Raw genomic sequence first — 20,179 nt, 5'->3', positions numbered from 1 at the left:
TTTGTTTTTTACAACTTTCATTTGGCAGGTTGCATAAACTGTTTAGACGAGTCTTAAAAAGTTAGTCATTTATTTATTTTTTCTTCAAGACTGGTCTTAACTTTTTAAATTCAATTACGAAAAGATAGATTGGTCTTATTTGAAACGTAAGACTGATTGATTAATTAATTAAGCAGTTGTGGCTAACTGGTCCAATTGCTATTCGTGCAAAAAATATAATAACTATTTTTTTAATTATTATTCCTATTATTGGACATAATCAGTTAAATTCACTCTGGTAATGTAAACTTTTTTCTTTTCTGTATTTTAAGAAGCATTAGGCCTATATAGTTTAGTAAAAATAGGCTACTACTAGTAATAATTGCAAATTAATAATTATTACATTGTTTAGTAATGTTTGATACATAAATAATCAGAATGATAAAGACAAAATTATAATGCCAGAGCAAGCAATCTCTCAGATATTTGACGTGGCATTTCAAGCAAATAACTTTTGCTTATTCCTGTGTATTTATCCTGCATTTATCATATATTTATGCCTATGTGTATTTCATGACCTCTTAATTGCGAGGTTATACTGAATATTTGAATGAAATGATCTGTCACACAACAGGTCTATGAGTTTAACTTATATGGAAAACTTAAATGAAAATGGAGTTTCTGCACCTAAAATATACTTTGACTTGTGTAGGCCTACTCATATACATTTAATAGTACATTTTTATGTAAAGTTCATATACATGTCATTTGTAAACCACTGAAAACATTCATTTGACTTACCAAAACTGATGCAACTTTCAGATGTTGAAGTGTTGTCAGTCGCTGTTGTGAGTCCAGCAGTAAACACAGTAAGCAGGTCTCTTGGTAACGGGGTGACAACTGCAGCTTATTCAATAATTTATGCAGCATAGCAACACTCAACAATTACTCACACACTGAGACATTTCATCATCTCACCGTGACGTGTGCCCATGACCACTCATAAATCCGAAAATCACTTGGGGTGGGATTTTGACTTTTTCTAAAGTGATCATTTAGAACACCCTAAAGACCTCAAAGCAACGCTTAATAACCACTCAGAGCACTTCAGTAACAGTGGCAAATTCCCACAACACTTCTTGCCCTTTTCACCTTTTTATTCAGAAAATGTACAATTTTATTTGAACATGTTCTTAATAGTTCCCCCTCCCCCTTTCATTCAACCATTCATTCAATACATACAATTAGTTTAGCTATATATTTTTTTCAGCTTTGCGTTAAATTCTTGACAATTATTTTCATATTGCATATGTTTATCCTCTAACATTACTGTATCTATGTACATCTAGGTTAATCATGATTTATTGGTCAAAATAAGTGAATATGAATATTTCTGAGCTTAATTAATGGAATGACTATTTTGGCATCAATTGGTTTACTTTGTCTATTCTGAAGATTTTACTTCACAGACACAAGAAAATGTGTTCCATCAGTGAATAAGAATTAGAAATAAATTGTAGTTATAAATGTATCATGTTTGCAGTTAGATAATGAAAGACAGCGTTTCTATAAATAGTCCATCTCTGCTGTCTCAAGATGTTTTGTGATGTGGTCCAGTAGATATTTTTCATTTGCTTCTTCTTTCAAGTAAAAATGAGATCCAGGAAGCATCTGCACAGTGAAGTCACCACTTGTCATGTCCTTCCAAGCTGTAAAGCACAAGAAACACAATACAAGAATTGCACATGAAACTAAAGCTTGTACGTGATGACAAAATCATGCACATGTGACTAATTATAATAAAGTTGACCCCTTTATAGAACTATTTATTTTATGAAACTATTTAAAACATTGTTTTAGTAAAAACCGAAACCATTTATCTGTCAGATTCACCTTGTAAGTCATGGGGTGCATCCTCTTTTCCGTCAAAGCATGATACTGGACATGACAGGAAGGGTGTTGATGGTCTGCTACATCTACCGGACATATTTGTATTATGTGTAAGTTTGTTCCATGCCACATATGTTGATGTTTTCTTACACTAAAGAAATACACTAAACCCACCTATAATTGTCCACTACACAGAGATCTGCTTTCAGCGCAGGTAAGAAGAGTTTGGCGAGTTCAGCATTGGCCAGTATCTCTGGTGGTGTGCCTCCAATAGAAGTGACCCACACAAGAAACTCATGATCTGACAGATGACTTCTACTTGGTGCCTGCAGTCTTGCTTCAGACTTACAGAAAAGTTAAGTTTACAGCACAAACATGTACATTTAAATATATGTACACATAAACATGTTACAAAATACACTTTTGTAACAAAATAAACCACAACACATAAAAATAGACAGATTTGACAACATACAGAACAGATCACACTTACATATGGTGCAGAGGCTCCAGAGAGAAACACGTGGATCGGCTCAAGGTTGTAGCGCTTTTTTACATGCTCGGCAAAGGCAAAGCAGGTCATAGCTCCAAAGCTACAGAAAGAAGTTGCAAATGAACAGGCATCTATTTATTTATATAAAAAGGTATACATTTGCCTTTTACGATGTCTGCCATGTTCTGGCCCATGTTCCTTTTTAATTGACTATCATGTTCTGGCCCTACACATCAGCATGATTATAATTTGAAAGCATGTTCTTTTATATATTAACATTTTTAAAACCTATCATCATTTCCTGGTACTTCAGCAACAGTGTCACAAACCTATGTCCAAAGAGCGCAAATGGCTTTTCTTTGAGATGTGGAAGAAGCACACCAATGACCTCATCAATGATTTCCTGCATATTTTGAAAAAATGGTTCCTTGGCTCGTCCTTCTCTGCCGGGCAGTCGAACTGAGTACACTGAAAATAAATGAACAATTAAATGAAACGAAAAATATCTCACCGTTGAATGAACAATCAAATTATTAAAATTTAGTTTCAAAAAATATGTAATACAATGAATTTAAAAATACAATTAATATTCTATTTAAATTGATTTGTTTGTTTTAAGTAGGGCAGTTAACGTTACCTTCAATAGAGCTGTTGAGAGTTTTGGCCCAGCGAGCATAATGGATAGAGCCTCCACCTGCCCAGGGAAAACAGATGAGACGGACCGAAGCATCTGGGCACTTGTTGAAACAGGTGATGACTTTATCCATTCCTCTGAAACATTATGACATGAATTAAGAATCATTTATCCAAGGCAAAACTGTCCATTTATAAAATACATATAGGAAGTAGTGGCATCTGGTCATGCCTATGGACCGATGCCACATATGGGAGATTAGAAAAGAAACATGAAAAATAACTGAATGTCCCCTGCAGTCCTATTGTTTACCTGGAGATAAAATTCCACATGTTTGTGAGATACACAGAGTTTAAGTTATTAATCTCAATAAAGTGAAAGTGATAGTTAAACAACAATACTTGTTTAGCTTAATCAATCACATGCATATAATAGAATACAATTTTAATAGAGTAGCACGTATAAATAAGGTTTGAGCTTTTTGTAGTTTATCATAATTCTAGCGTGCATTCACGACTTTATGCAGATAGTTATTTACATACTTCAATATGTAAGCCATTGATTTGTGCCCAAATGATTTATTCTCTTATACGGGATGATTTAAGAAAAAAATAAGCATTTAAATTAATTGATCCTTCTGTTTTAGAAAATAGAAATTACATCAGTACAGCAAAGGTCTCAAGTTTTTCCTGTACAATCTTCTTCTTTGGTAATGACATACATGCTAAGCGCACTGTTGCCATCTGTAGATTAGTTTGGAGTACTGTATTGCTGGGTTTTCTTCGACTTCACAATTTATAAAACAAATATTTAAGACACTAGCACAAAGATGAACACTAAAAATAATCAAAGAAAAAGACAGAGCAAAATCAAATAGGGTACATGATATTTAAGATAAATTACAAAACGACATTAAAATAATATTTGGCAGAATGTTTCATCTTTATATATAGTTTTAAATACTTTAAAACTCTGATTTTAATCAGTAAATTCTTATTTTAGTAAATGTGACACACACACACACACATTTACTAATGAACAAATTGGAGAATTTAAACTGTTCTTGTAAAACAATGGGAGGAATATTATCACTTACTGCCATGAAATCAATTATTTAAAAAAATAATAGTAGTAATATAAAATGTTTTCTTCACAAAAACATTTTTATAGAGAGTTCATTTGTCATTTATGTTCTTACTCTACTCATTAATTAACGATCAAAGGTGGATCAAATAAATTACATTATGCTAGGAAGTGACGGTGTTTCCTGCGTTTGGCATTTCCTGTGGGTCTCCCTGATTCAGTGTTGCCATGTCCGTATCTTTTAAGTTTTTGGGTGATTTTTTGATTATAAACAAAAGCGATTTCAGGTTTGCGGTTTATTTCAGTTTTTCAGTGACTCAAAAAAACAAATAAACTCTATGCTAAAATTTAGGATATTTTAGGCTGCTTTTGCAATATGCAAGCCGCGTGTTCCGAGTTAGTTTTATCAGACCAACTTGCTTGTTTAGTAGAGATCTGGCAACACACCCTGACTCTACAGAGATGGTAAACCCAAGGCAAACCGGTAACACGCCGACAGAGTCGATGAGACGTCAACAGCAGCTTTTAAACTCGGACTAAAGCGACTCGAATAAAACACACATTTTCGACTCGGCAGCGGATATCCATCTATAAGCTTCAGACCTGAGTGTATGTCTTTAAATTATAAGAGATTGTCACTTTAAAAGACATTACGAATGGTCCGAGGCTCCTGACAAACTCTGTTTCGCGACGGCTGGTAAAAATATTTTCTTCGGAGTCTTTTGGCTTGTCAGCTGGTAGCAATTACAGATCTACGACATACGGTAGGAGACACGGTGCCTTTTGGTTGACTGACTCGGTACTGGCCGGGTGTACGTTACTTCCGACCGGAGCAGAGCCTCGGAGCGGCCCGCTTCGACAGCCGCGGTTTACGGAGGACATTCAGCAGCTTTAAACAAACACCCTTCAGCCGGTATTTGATCCCCTGAAGCCGGCTAGAATCCGGACAGAGACCTCATGAATGGAAATCGGAACTACAGGTAACGTTACGTCGCTATCGACGATTTCAGATCGATTTAGGATTCTTGTCTTTTCCCAACTATGAGGTATTGACTCGGGCTAACTTTGTTGCGTCCATCTTCAGCTCACGTTCAGTGCTTAGCAAACGCTCTTGGTGAGTTGCTAATAACTGCTTTTTGTGATAAGAATTAGATTTTAGATCCGTTTCACTGCTCGTGTAGGTTTGGGCGTAGCAACCAAATGAGTGTGAGGTTTTGGTTTATTTTTGGCTATCATACACCGAGTGTGGAAGATCCTGACTCACTTGCTCTGCTGACGTCACACCGCTGTGGCCAGGTGCTGCGTGCGTCAGGTGCGTCAGTCCTCGAGCCGCCGGGGGGAGGGGCGAGTTTCTGATTGTCGGTTGTCATGACGACTCTCACAGAATCACCCCCTTATCAGTCTGAACGATCTTCTAAAGTGGGAAGCTCGTTTTGAATTTTACCAGAAGGTCATCAGAAAGTTTTAGTCATTGTTGATTCCTCAGAATTAATGTGTATCGGGGCGTTTGGAGGGCCTGGCACCTTTAGTAGTCCCTAGAAAGAAAGGTTGAGATCTTAAAATCCATATTAATTTTAAATGCAGGCACCAGCGATAAACACACACTCGCTGCGTTTGCTTGAGGAGGTAACCATAGCAACGGTACATTTATCAAGTCATTATTTATCACGTCTTTATATGTGCATTTTAAGAAAAGTCAGCGTTTACAGATGTCTCTCTCTCTCTCTCTCTCTCTCTCTCTCTCTCTCTCTCTCTCTCTCTCTCTCTCTCTCTCTCTCTATATGCGTATATAAACGCTATATATATATATATATATATATATATATATATATTTAAAATAACTTTCGTTACTAAAATATCTGAATGTGTGTAAAATGTTCCATCGCCATTTAGCCTAAAAATTAAACATACTTATTCTGACCTGTACTTATTACAGTGTAGGCCTATAAAAGTAAAAGTGATCATCATGCTACATTTTATTTCACTTTAAGTGATTAAAAACTTATTGCTTGTTTTTGTAATACAAACTATTGTTTCATTGAATGACATGTTTTCTGTAAATTGTGGTAAAAATGTATGATAGTTATTATTTTTGCTCAGAAAAAAAATAATTTAAACATTAAAGCTGTTTTTGTTTTTTATTGTTTTGATGCATGAAAACCCCTTTTATGTAATTTATATAATATTTTTAAAAAAGGTATTTAGTGTAGCTAACATTTGCACAAGCTAACATTTGCATCCTATATAAGTTCCTATAGAAATTAATTTGACCAATAGTCATTTTGCAAAAAAAATAAAATTCACATACAAGTACCAGGTGGTAAGATCTCACCAACAGATGCCCATTTGAAGTTAACTATAGTAACAGTGCTGTTCAAGCACTTCTCAAATCATTGTTTATCACTTTATTATAGACGTTTCAAGAAAAGTTAGTGTTCTGTTTTAAAAGATTTTAAAATAGGGAGGAAAGGGAAGTGGTGTGTGGCCAAGTATGGTGACCCATACTCAGAATTTGTTGTCTGCATTTAACCCATCCAAGAGCACACACACAGTAGTGAACATACACCCGGAGCAGTGGGCAGCCAATGCTGCGGTGCCCGGGGAGCAGTTGGGGGTTCGGTGCCTTGCTCAAGGGTCTCACCTCAGTCGTGGTATTGAGGCTCGACCCGGACCTGAGACTCGAACCCACGACCTTCGGCTTAATAATCTAAAAGCACGCATCATGATTTGATTAAGTGTGCAGGCCTGCTTTTAATATATTTGTCCAAATTTTGGCAAATTCCATGATATACAGTAAACTCTATTTTTGTGACTAGATTTCTCAATTTAACAAGTTTTATTTATCCCTTTCTTTCATAAACAAATATTTTAAGTAAAGTTAGTGTTTTTTTTAAATGTCTTTAACATAGTTGGCTTTAACTGTGCCAGTAACAAATAAAGCAATAAGCCCCAAGAAGATGTGGTTTACAGTGAATTATAACAGCTGTAAATGACACTAGGCTGAATGTCCACTTCTGTTAATCAGCGAATCAGAGACCGTTATCAATGCTGATAATTTAAAAATGCCCGTACTGACACATTTCTTTTGGCCGCATTTGAGAATACAGTCAGGTCCATAAATACTGGGACATCGACACAATTCTAACATTTTTGGCTCTATACACCACCACAATGGATTTCAAATGAAACGAACAAGATGTGCTTTAACTGCAGACTGTCAGCTTTAATTTAAGGGTATTTACATCCAAATCAGGTGAACGGTGCAGGAATTACAACAGTTTGCATATGTGCCTCCCACTTGTTAAGGGACCAAAAGTAATGGGACAATTGGCTTCTCAGCTGTTCCATGGCCAGGTGTGTGTTATTCCCTCATTATCCCAATTACAATGAGCAGATAAAAGGTCCAGAGTTCATTTCAAGTGTGCTATTTGCATTTGGAATCTGTTGCTGTCAACTGTCAAGATGAGATCCAAAGAGCTGTCACTATCAGTGAAGCAAGCCATCATTAGGCTGAAAAAACAAAACAAACCCATCAGAGAGATAGCAAAAACATTAGGTGTGGCCAAAACAACTGTTTGGAACATTCTTAAAAAGACGGAACGCACCGGTGAGCTCAGCAACACCAAAAGACCTGGAAGACCACGGAAAACAACTGTGGTGGATGACCGAAGAATTCTTTCCCTGGTGAAGAAAACACCCTTCACAACAGTTGGCCAGATCAAGAACACTCTCCAGGAGGTAGGTGTATGTGTGTCAAAGTCAACAATCAAGAGAAGACTTCAGAGTGAATACAGAGGGTTCACCACAAGATGTAAACCATTGGTGAGACTCAAAAACAGGAAGGCATCTAAAAAAACCTTCACAGTTCTGGAACAAAATCCTATGGACAGATGAGACCAAGATCAACTTGTACCAGAGTGATGGGAAGAGAAGAGTATGGAGAAGGAATGGAACTGCTCATGATCCTAAGCATACCACCTCATCAGTGAAGCGTGGTGGTAGTGTCATGGCGTGGGCATGTATGGCTGCCAGTGGAACTGGTTCTCTTGTATTTATTGATGATGTGACTGCTGACAAAAGCAGCAGGATGAATTCTGAAGTGTTTCGGGCAATATTATCTGCTCATATTCAGCCAAATGCTTCAGAACTCACTGGACGGCGCTTCACAGTGCAGATGGACAATGACCCAAAGCATACTGCAAAAGCAACCAAAGAGTTTTTGAAGGGAAAGAAGTGGACTGTTATGCAATGGCCAAGTCAATCACCTGATCTGAATCCGATTGAGCATGCATTTCACTTGCTGAAGACAAAACTGAAGGGAAAATGCCCCAAGAACAAGCAGGAACTGAAGACGGTTGCAATAGAGGCCTGGCAGAGCATCACCAGGGATGAAACCCAGCATCTGATGATGTCTTGACTTCAGGCTGTAATTGACTGCAAAGGATTTGCAACCAAGTATTAAAAAGTGAAAGTTTGATTTATGATTATTATTCTGTCCCATTACTTTTGGTCCCTTAACAAGTGGGAGGCACATATGCAAACTGTTGTAATTCCTACACCGTTCACCTGATGTGGCTGTAAATACCCTCAAATTAAAGCTGACAGTCTGCAGTTAAAGCACATCTTGTTCATTACATTTGAAATCCATTGTGGTGGTGTATAGAGTCAAAAATGTTAGAATTGTGTCGATGTCCCAATATTTATGGACCTGACTGTATATCCATCTGTCATTAATAGAAGCCCATATATAGTGCAAAACTATCTGTCTAAACAGTACCAAACAGCTTTAAATTCTTTTGTTGACTAGCTCTAAATAATTAAATGAAAGGAGAGGTGTCTCAGTCCCAGAATGAGTGAAACCCTTATAATGTGCCAGTCACCTATTTGCCAGTTAAGTGAGCGTTACACTCCAAGCACCAGACCAACAATAGCCTTTCAAACTGATCTGTCAAACCTGTAGTACCCCTTGGTCTATGATGTCAAGAAACTGCTAGGGATTTCAAATAAAGTGAGAAAAGTGGACTCGTGAGCCTGAAAGTATGTGACCAGTACAGTCAAGTGTTTCATGGTGAGATTTCTATATGAACATTGTAGAGTAAATTCACATGTGTGACCTACAAGATCAAATGTACCTGTGTCTATATATAGAAACAGCTGTTCTTCCTTTAATTGGTTGTTGGTGTAGTCTTGGTTGCTATGGTGAAAAGAAGCCACATGAGCGCCACCGGTATAGCAACGGCACACTGGGAAGTGTAAGAAGCACTTGCAGTCAAATTCCCCTTACACACCTCTCTCAGTAACCGTTTCACTCTGTAAACCCCCTGTAAAGCATCTTTACAACAGCAGAAACAGTCTCGCCTTCTGTGACATGATGTGATAATACAGTATGCCACTCAGTGCGAGAAAAGTGATGTCAGAACTGATATTCAGAGTGAAATAAAATTTAAAAGGATGACAAAGGCTCAACATGTAAGGCAACATCTAAAGCAGATTTAAATGGCAATGCAGAAAGGTTGTTATTTCCTCAACATAGGGCTAAGGAACATTTTCCTGGGGCCTGTAAAGAGGGGTAGACACTCATCCCCTTTTAAGCAACCTGCCCTGTCTCCAAAATAAGCCTGCATGATTCATCGAAATAAAACCGAAATCACAATATGGCTTAGTGTGATTATCAAATCGTGTAGGCTGTGATTTAAGTAAATAAAAAACGTGAAGCACAGCATTGTGTTCTTACACGTGAGCAGCTCGCTATCCGCTGGTGTTTGCAGCAGAGTTTCTCTCTTCACAGTAAATGCTGCTTCACATGAACTCATCTCTGAATATATTGGTATTATAATTTTACAGTTGTAGTGTAAAACTTTATTTTTAAATACTAAATTTATTTACAGTGAAATATTGCAATATAAATAATTTAGATTTTGTCAAGATTATTATTAATTTAAAGCCATATCACGTCAAGTTAAAATTGATTTATAGAGCACAACTGTAACGCAATCATCGTTGATCCAAAGTGCTTTACAATAAAAAGTTAGATAAAAAAAGCAACAGATCAAAATTAAGAGAAAATGAATCAAAATGTGTATATACACAAAAACATACATCAAAGGTATGTACACAGCATCACTCAAATGCAAGGGTATAAAAATGAGTCTTAATCAACAATTGCGGATTGTGCCTGAACAGTTTTCATTTGGACGTGTTGATTTGGTCATCTGAATTATACTTACAGAACTTCTAATATTGTCTTTGAAAGTTTTAAGATGTGTGTTGTAAAATTAATGTAACTTAAAATGACTTAAACTTGACATCTGGTTGAAGTCTTTAAAGTGATAGTTCACCCAAAAATGAACATTTTCTGTCATTTACACAAAAGATTATATTTTTGAAGATTGTTGGTTACCAAACCATTGACTGAAAATTTTGTGTAAACGATGACAGTACTTTCATTTTCCAGTGAACTATCCTTGGAGTTGTTAAATCGTCTTATAAAAATGGAACCGTGAGAAAATGCAACAGGTTTAACAAACAAAACATTCTGTTTCTTGATATTCTCCAAAAATAAGCTTTTTATTTGACTACACTGAGTAGATGAAATGCACACTTTGAGTATATGAAAACGTGCGCTTTTTACTAGTCAAGTCAAATTGATTGCAATCTTTCTTTAGAAGTTTAAGGCGACAGTGTATTTATTTTAATTTTTTTCACAGGTATACAATAGTGCATGTATGAAAGTTGTGGGTTATTGGTAATGTGTGTGGGGTGATGACGCTGAGTGTTATGTTGTTTCCACTGAGTAGGCATTTAGAGGAAATTTCCTGATAAGACAAATAACACCAACTGTGTAAATGTCAGTGTGAAGAATGAGAGATTTATTATTATTAATTTAGATAATCATGTTTCCGTGAAATGTCAATATTGACAAATGAGAAATAACGCTTTTATGACTGTATGCAGGTTGATTTGTCTTTGAATTCATGATTATTATGATGGCACCATGACAGTGTCGGCTATTTGATTTTACATGTCTCATATTTTTGTGGTTTTCATTTTCAGTTTAGTGGTAATAACTGATTTTGAAAGTCTAACTAATGTTGTACGTTTTAAAAACTAATATGGATGGAAATCGCCTCTGATTTTCATGACAGAAGCCGTTGGGGCTGCGCCCCTGTTCTCCGTACCTCGGAGGCCAGGCTATGGCACCATGGGGAAGCCCATCAAGCTGCTGGCCAACTGCTTCCAGGTGGACATCCCCAAAATGGACGTCTACCTGTACGATGTGGACATCAAGCCCGAAAAGTGCCCACGTCGTGTTAACAGGTGAACACTGAACAGTAATTATAATTGACATCGTTTGTGACACTTATTTTGTTTTGACCATTTCATTCACAAGAGATTTGTGCATTAATCAGTCTATATAGTCAAATTGAAAAGAAAAGACTAATTCTTGTTCAGATTCATTAAAGGAATAGTTTACCCCAAAAAACAAATTTGCTGAAAAAATGTACTCACCCTTTGGCCATCCAAGATGTAGATGGGTTTGGTTCTTCATTAGAACTGCTTAGGATAAATTCAGCATTACATCACTTGCTCACCAGTGGATCCTCTGCAGTGAATGGGTACCGTCAGAATGAGAGTCCAATCAGCTGATGAAAACATATCAATAATCCACATGACTCCAGTCCATCAATTAGTGTCTTGTGAAGTTAAAAGCAGCATGTGTGTAGATAACAAATCCATCAATGAGACTTTTTTTTATTTCAAATCATTGCTTCGGCTAAAATATGAGTCTTCAATCTATAATGTTGCTTTCTTCACTCGTCTCATCTGAATCAGGAGAAAAATATGAACAGATCAAGCGATGTTTACAGGTGAAAACAGTAGGGTTGGAAAGAATATTCGATTATTCGTTCAGTGGGTTGGCATTCGATTTTCCATTTAGAGATTTGAATATTTACTTTTTTTTTTTCTCTTGAACACCTGGCATCCCCCGTGAAACGGTTCTCTTTTGTGCTTGAATATGAATCGCCCATGAGTGAAAGTCATGAGCGTCATGATTCAGTTCGTCTGGAAGAGAAGACAAAAATGCTGAAGACCTCAGCTGTGTGGGAGCACTTTAAATTGAGTGAGGACAAGACAAAGGCAGTGTGCCAAATATGCGATTTGAAACTGGCCTAAGTTACCACAACAGCACATCAAGTTTGAAAAATCACCTGAGTTCTGTAAGTAGTACACCTATTATAGTAGCCTATATGTGACCCTGGACCACAAAACCAGTCGTAAGTCACTGGGGTATATTTGTAGCAATAGCCAAAAATACATTGTATGGGTCAAAATGATAGATTTTTCTTTTATGCTAAAAATCATTAGGATATTAAGATCCATAATAAATAAAGATCATGTTCCATGAAGATATTTTGTAAATTTCTTACCGTAAATATCAAAACTTAATTTTTGATTAGTAATATGCATTGCTAACTAAGAACTTCATTTAGACAACTTTAAAGGCAATTTTCTCAATATTTAGATTGTTTTGCACGCTCAGATTCCAGATTTTCAAATAGTTGTATCTCGGCCAAATATTGTCTGATCCTGACAAACCATACATCAATGGAAAGCTTATTTATTCATTCGGATGATGTATACATCTCAATTTCGAATAATTGACACTTAAGACTGGTTTTGTGGTCCAGGGTCACATATTGTTGGTGTAAAAAAACTAGCTGCTTTTATCTGCCATGTTAATCAGTAATTTTACACATGATGAAAACGCGCACTTAATTTGCTTGGAAAATACTTGCGAATAACAGAAAAGAAAGAGAGAGACAACAGATGCCATAGTGGAGTTCATCGCTATATGAGACCCATTAATTTAGAAATGTGAGCTGTCGTTACCTTACGTTACCTTGTTCTATTTAGCCCAGGGTTTTTTCCCTGGAGGTCCAATCTGCCGCAGAGTTTAGCTCCAACCCTACCTGTGATTTTCTAATGATCTTGAAGACTCTGATTAGCATTCTCAGGTGTTTGATTAGGGTTCAAGCTAAACTCTGCAGCAGTGGGCCAGATTTGAGGATGCCTGATTTAGCCTATTACAGTTTGTTTAATTGAAGGCAATTCATTTAATTTTATTTAAACTGTTCGTTAATTAAAATGTGTGATGCTGTTATTGAAAGTATGCTACTGTGTATGGCGTTATTTTACTGCCAAATGTCGAGAGTGCATTTTTGTAGTGCAAAAGTAGATTAATAAGTAGATCTCTCCGCTCGCACGCGGATTTCCTTTGCTCTCGCACAAAACCGGCCGCGCGCTCTCGGATATACGCTGCTCTCGCGCAGAGAGAGTGCGCGCACTTAAAACGTGTCTCTCCTCTCGCTCAAGTGTGCGCGCTCAAACTTTGTCCTTTGCACTCGCACATCTCTCCGTGCTCTTGTGCTAGATGTTAATTCTTATCACACCTGGATTAAGCGTCAAAAGTTATCAACCAATTCAGATTTTTCTACGACTGGCCCGATATTAAAAATACTAGGCCTACGAGAAGAGGGAACTGATCCTGGAATTTCTCTACAATTTAATAATATTTAGTCATATCAACTGTACAGGTCCTTTTCAAAAAATTTGCATATTGTGATAAAGTTCATTATTTTCTGTAATGTACTGATAAACATTAGACTTTCATATATTTTAGATTCATTACAACACAACTGAAGTAGTTCAAGCCTTTTATTGTTTTAATATTGATGATTTTGGCATACAGCTCATGAAAACCCAAAATTCCTATCTCAAAAAATTAGCATATTTCATCCGACCAATAAAAGAAAAGTGTTTTTAATACAAAAAAAGTCAACCTTCAAATAATTGTTCAGTTATGCACTCAATACTTGGTCGGGAATCCTTTTGCAGAAATGACTGCTTCAATGCGGCGTGGCATGGAGGCAATCAGCCTGTGGCACCGCTGAGGTGTTATGGAGGCCCAGGATGCTTCGATAGCGGCCTTAAGCTCATCCAGAGTGTTGGGTCTTGCGTCTCTCAACTTTCTCTTCACAATATCCCACAGATTCTCTATGGGGTTCAGGTCAGGAGAGTTGGCAGGCCAATTGAGCACAGTAATACCATGGTCAGTAAACCATTTAACAGTGGTTTTGGCACTGTGAGCAGGTGCCAGGTCGTGCTGAAAAATGAAATCATCTCCATAAAGCTTTTCAGCAGATGGAAGCATGAAGTGCTCCAAAATCTCCTGATAGCTAGCTGCATTGACCCTGCCCTTGATAAAACACAGTGGACCAACACCAGCATCACTGACTGTGGGTACTTGACACTGGACTTCAGGCATTTTGGCATTTCCCTCTCCCCAGTCTGATTTCCGAATGACATGCAAAATTTGCTTTCATCCGAAAAAAGTACTTTGGACCACTGAGCAACAGTCCAGTGCTGCTTCTCTGTAGCCCAGGTCAGGCGCTTCTGCCGCTGTTTCTGGTTCAAAAGTGGCTTGACCTGGGGAATGCGGCACCTGTAGCCCATTTCCTGCACACGGTGGCTCAGGATGTTTCTACTCCAGACTCAGTCCACTGCTTCCGCAGGTCCCCCAAGGTCTGGAATCGGTCCTTCTCCACAATCTTCCTCAGGGTCCAGTCACCTCTTCTCGTTGTGCTGCGTTTTCTGCCACACTTTTTCCTTCCCACAGACTTCCCACTGAGGTGCCTTGATACAGCACTCTGGGAACAGCCTATTCGTTCAGAAATTTCTTTCTGTGTCTTACCCTCTTGCTTGAGGGTGTCAGTGATGGCCTTCTGGACAGCAGTCAGGTCGGCAGTCTTAACCATGATTGCGGTTTTGAGTAATGAACCAGGCTGGGAGTTTTTAAAAGCCTCAGGAATCTTTTGCAGGTGTTTAGAGTTAATTAGTTGATTCAGATGATTAGGTTAATAGCTCGTTTAGAGAACCTTTTCATGATATGCTAATTTTTTGAGATAGGAATTTTGGGTTTTCATGAGCTGTATGCCAAAATCATCAATATTAAAACAATAAAAGGCTTGAACTACTTCAGTTGTGTTGTAATGAATCTAAAATATATGAAAGTCTAATGTTTATCAGTACATTACAGAAAATAATGAACTTTATCACTATATGCTAATTTTTTTAAAAGGACCTGTATATTAGAAATGGCTAGGAATTGGGTGCTTGGATGATTTATAAAAAATTAAAAAAACCTAGTTTGTCTAATCGTTTGGTCAAACCCCTCTGAGTTATTTATCTAAACAAACAAACAAAAAAGTATATGATTCTTAAAGTTCATGTGGCCATACATGTATTGTGTACTTGGGATGAAATCTATGCAGTGCCCTCCAAAATTATTGGAACAGTAAAGGCAAAATTGCTCTGTTGGCTGTGGAGTCAAGACATTTACAAATATGATTAAAAGATGAATATGAGACAAAACTACAGAATGTCACATTTTATTATTGGGTGATTCAACACATAGATGTTTTACCAGCTAAGAAGTTCAGCACTTTTAGAGTTTCATCCCTCTATCTGATGTGAGCATAAGTATTGGAACAGTTGCCTCTCAGGTCTTTCTAAGTGATCAGCTGTGTGCTGCATTAATTCTTCAGATATTAAAAGCAGGGAATGTGTCGTATCAGTTATATCCATTACTTCTGTATTCTGAATCTTGCATTTGATGATGACACACACAAACCAGGATGAAGACGAGGGAGCTGACTTTGAGAGAAAAGCAAGCAATTTGGATGCTAAAAGAAAAGAGAAAGTCAGTTAGAGCTCTAGCAAAAACTAATGACATGGAGAAATCAAGAGTTTAGAAACCACCAGTGACACCAGCAACCAAACAACTACCTGATCGGCTGAGAAAACAACAATAGTTGATGACAGACAAATCATAAAAGCTGTGAAAAAAATCCTAAAAGACGTGTCTGTAAAATCACCAACAACTTCCAGAAAGCTGGGGTGATGCTCTGACGGTTTACTGTCCTCAGGAGACTTTAACACAGAATTACAGATGCTACACAGCAAGATGCAAACCTCTGACCAGAACCAAAAATAGAAAGGCAAGATTAGAGTTTGCAAAAAAGCACAAAGGTGAGCCAGAAGAGTTTTGGGGCTGTGTTTATGGACCTATGAGACAAAGATGAACCTTTTTCTAAGTGATGGGAAAGCAGAAATGTGGAGAAAAAAAGGGAACTGCAATGATCCCAAGCATACAGCCTCATCTGTAAAGCATGGTGGAGGTGGTGTCGTGGCATGGGCATGCATGGCTGCCTCTGGAACAGGCTCTCTCAACTTTACTGATGACTTAATGTATGATGACAGTAACAGAAATGCCACCAGATTCATTGGGAAGTGCTTCATATTGCATCAGGACAATGACCCAAAACACCCTGCCAGTTCAGTCAAGGGCAAAGAAATGGAAAGTCTAAGATTGCCCAAGTCAATCTCCAGGTTTAAAACTGATTGAACATGAATTTCACCAGCTGAAGAGGAGAGTAAAGGCAGAAACTCCCCAAAACAAGCAACAATTGGAATTGGCTGCATTAAAGGCTGGGAAAAGTATTTCAAAGGATGAGACCAAGAGTCTGGTGATGTCTATGGGTCACAGACTCACTGCTGTGATTGTGTGCAAGGGATCTGCAACTAAATAATAGCTTTTAATCTTTTATATCTGCCTTATGTTCAACTGTCCCAATACTTAATGCTCACATCAATGAGTGGGATGAACTCTAAAAGTGCTGTTCTTTTTATTTGGTAAAACATATATGTGTTGAAATGGCTAATAATAAAATGTGACATTCTGTAGTTTTGTCTCATATTCATCTTTTAATCATATTTGCAAATGTCTTGACTCCACAGCCAACAGAGCAATTTTGTCTTTACTGTTCCAATACTTATGGAGGGCACTGTGTATATGTATATGTATATGTGTGTATATATATATATATATATATATATATATATATATATAATATATATATATATGCGACACTGCACTCCCTTGGGTCCGCAGCAACACACTCGCCACGCGTGAAGTCGATTGGATGAACGGTTCTCGACATAATAAAAATGCAAACAGACGTGCAGAGATTTCTGCCTTTATTAAAGAGAAGAATATGTTCAGCCCCTCCATCCGAACAATCAACAATATTTGGTGTTAATTACTACCGAAGCTTCGAAGCTCAAAAAATGGTATTCGGACCAGCCCTAGAAAACAGTCCAAAACAGTTCTAAACAAATATGTCAATGGGTTTTGATGTGAGAAGAAAACAGCGCATGGACTTTTTTCACTGGAGGAAGTAGGTTATAGATTATTATTGGTATTTTGTCCAGAAAAGGTTTAAAGTTAAAATGCCTTAATGACTTTGTTCTTACAAACACGCAGCTTTTCACTAGGTGTTAACTGATGGATTTAAGTCATGTTGCGTGGATTACTTGTGAATTATTGTGATGTTTTTATCAGCTGTTTGGAATCTCATTCTAACGGCAACCATTTACTGCAGAGGATCCATTGGTGAGCAAGTGAAATAATGCAAAATTTCTCAATCTGTTCCAATGAAGAAAAAAACTTGGAGTAAATATTTTTATATACCGTATATTTTTGGGTTAACTATTCCTATAAACCAAGATAACCACTATTATGACCTTTCTGTATTGGCTTCTAGGGAGGTGGTGGATTCCATGGTGCAGCACTTTAAGGTGACAATCTTTGGGGACAGAAGACCAGTCTATGATGGCAAGAAAAGCCTCTACACCGCCCAACCGTTGCCAGTGGCCACAGGGGGGGTAAGCCATATAAATGTACACCAGGAGTGGTGGAAAGTACCCTAGAGCAGGGCTCTGAACCAGTACAAAGAATGAAAACCATAAACGAACAAAATTTTGACAGGAACAGAACCTAAATCAAATTTAATAGTTCGAAAATTTGAAATGGCCATTAACCGGGTAATGACAATTTTATCATTCCATTTAATATTTGAATTTTGCAGTCAACCAATCAATCACCAATCATGAATTTAAGTATGGGGTGGTGATGGCGCAGTGGATAAGACACATGCCTTTGGTGTGAGAGACCCGGGTTCGAATCCACTGTGAGACACCAATGTGTCCCTGAGCAAGACACTTAACCCCCTAGTTGCTCCAGAGGCGTGCGACCTCTGACATATATAGCAATTGTAAGTCGCTTTGGATAAAAGCGTCAGCTAAATGAATAAATGTAAATGTAAGTAGCCTATGCAAATGTGACGTTGACTTATCCAACGAGTGAAATGCCTGGGCTCAGCTGTAAACTCATCATAGGTAAATCGTAATGGCAGTGTTCTGGTGTAAGTTTAACCGAGAAAACGCCATGAACCACCAAGCATTAGGCCTACATTTAAGCAAAAATTCATGGCAGGTAAAACAGCTTATTGTGTGTTTTGAATCCAGCAAAAATTGCAGGATAGTATAGAACACGTATTCAACAAGGTCACATCACGCACCTGCAGCGCTTCTGTTTACTGAGAAAACATAATAAAACTTCATACATAAAAATAAATATATAGGCTTATGCACAAAATATATTTCACTTAAATCATTAACGGATTAACAAAATGAAAGAAAAAAATTTACTGAGTTTCGGTTCATTGTGATGCTTCACGCTCTCCTAAACATAATAAATAATATTTTAGCATCCAGATGCGTCGCTAATATGGAAACATTTGGATTCATGCAGAATGAGAGAGGCAGGCTTCAGTTTCGCTTTTAAATTGAAGCCTAGTTGTGTTTATAATGTTTGTCAATATTTAGTTTTATTTACTGGTATTTTGGCCTACATTATTTCTGATTGTAGGCTAATAATAAAATGTGACGTACAGCCTACTCATGTTTTTTCCTCTCAAAACGCAATACGAGTAGAGTTGTTTTTTAACCATGCAGCAAACATTTTTAAATATATTTAAAAAAATACTTTAGTGTCTTTTAAAGCGTTGACAGTTTTTGTTTTTCTTGTTTAATACGTTTTGTCAAAATCTAGGAAAGATTATGCTGTATTGGCTATAACTGAGCGCAAGATAGACTACCAGATCAAGACTATCTTCATGTTTTTTTATTATTATTATTATTATTATAGGCAAAGAAAAAGTAAAAAATAAATAGCTTTATTAACCTGTATTTTTTTTCTACTCAAACTGGTGTCGGAACGGTAATAATACAGAGGAACCCAGGAACAGAAACTTTAAAATACCGTTTCTGCTCAGAGTGAACCAACTGAAAAAAAAATGTTCTTCATTTTTAAGCCCTGCCCTAGAGTACTTTACAGTAATTAAGACTTTGCTTTTTGATTAAAGGTTCATATTCCAGTTCCAGTTGTGATACCAACTGTAATTCTTATAAATACTTGCTGAGAACTTTTTGTAATAAGCTTACCAAACTATTAAGACCACTAAAGAGCAGCATCTTGATTATTTCATTAGTAATGTTGTTTCATATGTATATGTTTACATAAAAGCATTATTATTATGATTGTCAATATTAATACCTGGATGTTAAAGTATTGACACAAATCAGGAAAATAGAATGCCATTTAATTCTATACAATCAAAACATGGAAAAATGCATGTAAAATAGCTAATTAATTAAAATAATTTTATAAAAGAATTGTGCTGTATTAACATTTTATTTCATTTTGATAAACTAACTTAAAAGGCAGCATTTTTTGCGCAGCCTTACTGCATTTGCACTTTTTTATAAAAATATATTATATAATCAAACTTTTTAATACATAAAAAGGAACATCTCATACTTTAGAACATTTTTCACGATCATGTCTTTTATTATTTTAACCTGTGTGTCTAAATAAAACACATTTGTGTTAAATGTTATGCGTGTAAATTTGTGTATTATCTGAAGGTGGACCTGGATGTGACCTTGCCAGGTGAAGGTGGGAAGGACAGGCTGTTTAAGGTCACCATTAAGTTTGTGTCACTAGTCAGTTGGCACTTGCTGCATGAGGTCCTCACTGGGAGGAGCACACCTGATCCTCTGAACCTGGATAAGCCAATCAGCACCAATCCCGTACACGCTGTAGATGTTGTTATGCGCCATCTGCCCTCTATGAGGTA

The 20,179-nt window shown here is 37.0% G+C and overlaps 2 protein-coding genes across 5 annotated transcripts in view; one reads left to right on the top strand and one right to left on the bottom strand.

Moving 5' to 3' along the window:
* Positions 1-1,086: 1,086 nt before the first annotated feature.
* LOC306847213 (S-acyl fatty acid synthase thioesterase, medium chain-like) lies at positions 1,087-5,716 on the bottom strand. Of its 4 annotated transcripts, none has more exons than XM_079381036.1 (7): positions 3,539-3,710; positions 3,000-3,133; positions 2,692-2,830; positions 2,363-2,462; positions 2,044-2,213; positions 1,873-1,955; positions 1,087-1,688 (listed from the first exon to the last, which is right to left on the bottom strand). In XM_079381036.1, exons 1-7 carry the CDS (start codon positions 3,553-3,555, stop codon positions 1,546-1,548), a joined length of 786 nt encoding a protein of 261 aa, XP_079237162.1. In that variant the 5' UTR covers positions 3,556-3,710; the 3' UTR covers positions 1,087-1,545. The 4 variants fall into 4 exon arrangements, with proteins under 4 accessions (XP_079237162.1, XP_079237164.1, XP_079237165.1 ...); XM_079381038.1 differs by lacking the exon at positions 3,539-3,710 and adding an exon at positions 5,344-5,716 and having other exon boundaries at positions 1,088-1,688; XM_079381039.1 differs by having other exon boundaries at positions 1,088-1,688; positions 3,665-3,748.
* The window catches only part of LOC306847212 (protein argonaute-3-like), a 28,263-nt gene continuing 12,613 nt past the window's right edge, over positions 4,530-20,179 (top strand). The window contains exons 1-4 of the mRNA XM_079381035.1: positions 4,530-5,059; positions 11,225-11,396; positions 17,744-17,864; positions 19,968-20,176. Of these exons, the coding sequence (XP_079237161.1) occupies positions 5,041-5,059; positions 11,225-11,396; positions 17,744-17,864; positions 19,968-20,176 (521 nt within the window). The 5' untranslated portion in view covers positions 4,530-5,040. The remainder of the gene's footprint in view (positions 5,060-11,224; positions 11,397-17,743; positions 17,865-19,967; positions 20,177-20,179) is intronic.

This window comes from Barbus barbus, assembly GCF_936440315.1.
Source record: "Barbus barbus genome assembly, chromosome: 27".
In the NCBI taxonomy this organism is placed as follows: Eukaryota; Metazoa; Chordata; class Actinopteri; order Cypriniformes; family Cyprinidae; genus Barbus; species Barbus barbus.
This window is presented reverse-complemented; position numbering and strand designations above follow the sequence as displayed.